Raw genomic sequence first — 4,274 nt, forward strand, 5'->3', positions numbered from 1 at the left:
AGCTGATGCACAATATTTACAAGACAACATTTTTTTTGTAAAAAATGTTATCCTGTTTTTACCACCTTTTAGTAAAAAAATATTGTCTATATTTTTTTCTTTTTATGAAAGATAATACTTTTTAAAATAAATATTATCTATTAATATATTTTTTTATTGGAAGACAATATTTTTAAAAAGGGTTGTCTATTAAATTTTTTTTTTATATGTTGTCCTTTTGAGTTTTTTTCTTTCGCTGTTTTCTCCTTCGTCTTTTTTTCCCGTCGTGTTTTTCTTTTCCCTCTCTGCAAAACTTCTACGCCAAAACCATCTCGAACCCTAAACACCTTGCCAAATCCCTCTCTGCACACCCTATGATCTCTTCACGATCTCAGTGACGCCTTTCCCTCACCCGATTTGCACCACCTCTTCCTTCCTTTTTACTACCTCCCCAATCGGCTCTTCTCCTCTCCCTTCTCCACCGGCATTCCCCCTTGGCCGATCTCCGTCTTCCCTCCTCCCTCCTCTAAGATCCGACAGATGGGTGGGATGTGATCGTCGAGGCAGTGAATGCCTTGCACCCGTCTACGACGATGGGCACAGCGTTGGCATTACAGCAGGGCCTCCTAGCAGCATGCATCGCCCTACCTCAAGATCATGGCGATGGCATCCAGGTTGTTGTTGGCTTCGAGGGCTGCCTCCGACCTCAAGATCTCCACCTGCCCTAGAGCCTTCTCCACATGTACGTCTCTAATCCGTTGAAACATCGGAGTTTTTCATTTGGTTTCTTATTCCAGAGATCTTTGTCGATGGTGAAATGAACAGGATGGGGGAGGGGGGAGATCGAACATTGACATTCGACACTTATCCTTGAAAACTGTAACCAAAATTGCTTCTCCAAGGGCTGCGTCAGCACCTCAGTTTCTTGCATCTCCTCCGGTGCCGAATTGCTCATTGGATGGGTTCTCTCAGTGGAGGATGGTGAAGCTACCGAACACAGAGAATGCCACCGCCGTGGGGAATAGGACGCTCAACGAGTGCAGAGACTTTTGCTCCTGGAATTGTTCTTGCATGATGTGGTGAGGTGATTTAATCGACATGAGGACATTCTCACAAGGCGGTGATGAGCTTTTTGTTAGCCTTGTTACAGCTCCTGACATCTATAAGCACAATCAAAATCTCTCCTTTCCTCTTGTTTTTATCAGAATCAAAATGTTTCAGAACTTGTTGCGCAAATTCTGAAAAGCAATCTAAGAGGTTCGTGAAGATCATAGCCATTGCTACAACTTTAGGCATCCTTTTGTTCTTGATCGTGTCTTTGTTCATTTAGTGGAGAAGGAAAAGAATCAAAAGTATGTATGCTCAACCACTCATGTTAAATATTGCCGACTAGTTGTATGACGAAATGCCCTTATGAGTTATACTTGTCGGTTGGTATTTATTTTTCACATACTGAAAGCTCATTATGATAATTGATCAATCACAATGCAATAGAAGAAGATTTTGAATCAAAGCTGCCAAAATTAACACTGCAGTTCCATTACCAGAGTGGGAGTTTTTCAAATGGAAGTAGTATATCAGGATGATGGTATGCACACGCTTTGATCTGTATTATGATTTCAGATATGAAATTGTTGAACTTGTAGAGTATATTCACATTTAACTACTAAATTTAGATGTAAATTTGTTCATATTATCGGTTTGTTTGGCATTCAATTGAATCAGCAAGTTGAAATTTTTATGTGAATTCCAAAATCATAGCAACATACAACACCTATCTATGAATCAAACATTAATTACTTAGAACAACATTATGTAATTGTTAACTACCGAATTCAAATGTATAAGTTGTACAGTGTTTAGTACTTCTTAATTGTTAGGTGATACTTTCCTATATTGCATGTTTGATTATGCCAAACTGGTTATATCTGATTGCTATAATTATTTTTTGTTAGAATTGGAAGGTTTCTGTTGAATGGAGATATCCAATTGAAGATGGATAGGTAGATGTTTCAACTGAAGATGGATTGGTTTCACATGTCAATTATCTTTAAATCTGTATGATATCGGGTTAACATTTGTGTTAATCAATGCATCTATCATTTTGGTCACATGTCAATTATCTTCAAATCTGGATGATGTCATGTTAATATTTGTGTTAATCAATGTATCTATCATTTTGAGAAATATCTTTGAATCTGGACATGTTATCTTTGAATCTTGTTTTAATCATGTTGATAGTAGTATTATTATTTTTTATTTTAAAAAGACAACGCTTTTAAAGCGTTGTCTTTGCAAAAACGACAACGCTTTTAAAAAAAAATATGGGATCGCCATATCATCGATCCTTCTAGAGCCGGTCCCACGGATATGGAAGGAGGTAAATGCAGGTACATAGCTGAAAGTGTATGGTTGGGACGCTAACCTCAGACAATGACACATTGAGGATTGAACCTTAGACCTCTCGGCCATGAAATCATGTGCCCCAGTTGTGCTACGCCCTGGGGACAACGACAACACTTTTAAAGCATTGTTTTTGAGTGGATTTTTAACAACAGTGCTTTTAATAACGATTTTTTAGTCATATAGACAACGCTTTTAAAGCATTGTCTATCAACTTTTTTCTTATAGTGTCTTGTCCCCACACCCTTAAACAAAATGATTTTGCAGAGAGAAAGCATTTACATATAGTGGAAACAACCTTGGCTCTTCTTAATCATGCATCATTTCCTCGTAAAATTTAGGATAAAGTGTTTAGCACTGCAATTTACCTTATAAATCACCTTCCAACTCCATTGCTTGATCAAAAGTGTCGACTAGAGAAGTTTTATAATCAAACTCCCGACTATACTTTTCTTTGAATCATTGGTTGCGCATGTTATCCATGGTTACGTCCCTACTCTAAACATAAATTAGATTCTCGTTCACAATAGTGTGTTTTCCTTGGTTATAATAATTTACATCATAGGTATCGTTGCTTACATATACTGATTAGGTAGATTTATATTTCCCACCATGTTATTTTTAACGAGTCTCTCTTCCCTTTTTCAGTAGCATGCTCATCCTCTCCTCCCCTCTAGAGACAAGTGACATATATTTGGTACCACCCACCCTTACAACAAGCATGCAACATCTATCTCCTCTAGCAATAAATGATATTAATACACGAGGTAATGGTATTTTGGGTCTAGTCCCATCTCTGCCACTCTTTAAGTCTCCCCTTTTGATTCTCATAACACATCATCAAATCATGAGGACAATTTGTTTCCTTCCTCGAATATGCCACATATTATTGTAAGTACCCTGTGTTGGCTTTGATGTGGTCAACTAAGTTAATTTAAGTTCTTTGTATTTGATGCTTTGTGTCTGGGTGTGTAGAGACTTAGGAGTGCAAGAAGTCAAACAGAAGATGCAACAAACGAGAAGGATGACACGGAAATTGAATCGATGGGCTCAGTGCATCTGAGGGATGAGAAGTTGCGGAAGAGTATATCGGTGGAGCGAGAAGGATGTGTGCTGTGTTTCCGAGGGATGAGAAGCCGAATGGAAGACTGCTCAAGGAGAAGGCCGGAGTTAGATTTGGGTGAGCTCAACTTTGGAAGGTTGGAGGATCACCCAAGTGATCAGAGAAGAAGCCGAGAAGGTGCTTGATGAGTCAACACTGGCTGACTGGTCTGGGTGCCTGGACCACCAGGGTGTCGAATAGGTGCCTTGTCGTAGTGGATCACTCTTCGGGTCCATATTAGCAATAGTCCGGGCGTCCGGACATGATCCAAGCGCCTACACATGAAAATTCTATCTTTTAACTGTTGCGAAGTCATTCCGTGGAGATACACTTTGCAACACTGGGGCACCTAAATCACTATCTAGGAGCTTGGAGTCCACCATGTCAGTAACGGATAAACTTGACTAGAGCACTATAAATAGAGTTCTGGTTCACCTAGTTTTAACACAACACTTACTATACTCGAATTTTTTATTCTATTCTTTACTCTCTGAGCTATCAAAGTCTTGTACGAGGCTCCTCCGCCTCTGACTTGTGTCAAAGGAGTCTAGTAAAACACGCTTCATTTTGTTGGCGCGGGAAGCATCCGACGATCGACCGTTGTTTTGATAATGACAAAGGAATTCAAAGTTAAGTTGTTTTGTAATCTAACATACTTAATTGAGTGTTTCAGACAAGTCCTAGCTGCGGTTAGGCAGGGAGAAAACCCTAGGGGGTGGTAACCCTATGCGGAAAGTCTTGGCGGGTCGTGAGCTTCAGGCAAAAGTCCTAGGGGGGTAACCCTAGGTGG

At 39.6% G+C, this 4,274-nt stretch overlaps 1 protein-coding gene across 1 annotated transcript; it reads left to right on the forward strand.

Moving 5' to 3' along the window:
* Positions 1-326: 326 nt before the first annotated feature.
* LOC122022424 lies at positions 327-1,145 on the forward strand. The gene is made up of 2 exons (XM_042580415.1): positions 327-721; positions 805-1,145. The coding sequence occupies exons 1-2, from the start codon at positions 614-616 to the stop codon at positions 1,060-1,062; spliced, it is 366 nt and encodes a 121-aa protein (XP_042436349.1). The 5' UTR covers positions 327-613; the 3' UTR covers positions 1,063-1,145.
* The last annotated feature ends 3,129 nt before the right edge of the window (positions 1,146-4,274 follow it).

This window comes from Zingiber officinale, chromosome 9B (genome assembly GCF_018446385.1).
Source record: "Zingiber officinale cultivar Zhangliang chromosome 9B, Zo_v1.1, whole genome shotgun sequence".
Taxonomy (NCBI): Eukaryota; Viridiplantae; Streptophyta; class Magnoliopsida; order Zingiberales; family Zingiberaceae; genus Zingiber; species Zingiber officinale.

Coding starts and splice junctions, on each gene's coding strand:
- LOC122022424 (XM_042580415.1), top strand. CDS start 614: ATGCATCGCCCTACCTCAAGATCATGGCGATGGCATCCAGGTTGTTGT. Junction 722..804: donor CCCTAGAGCCTTCTCCACAT/GTACGTCTCTAA, acceptor TGAAATGAACAG/GATGGGGGAGGGGGGAGATC.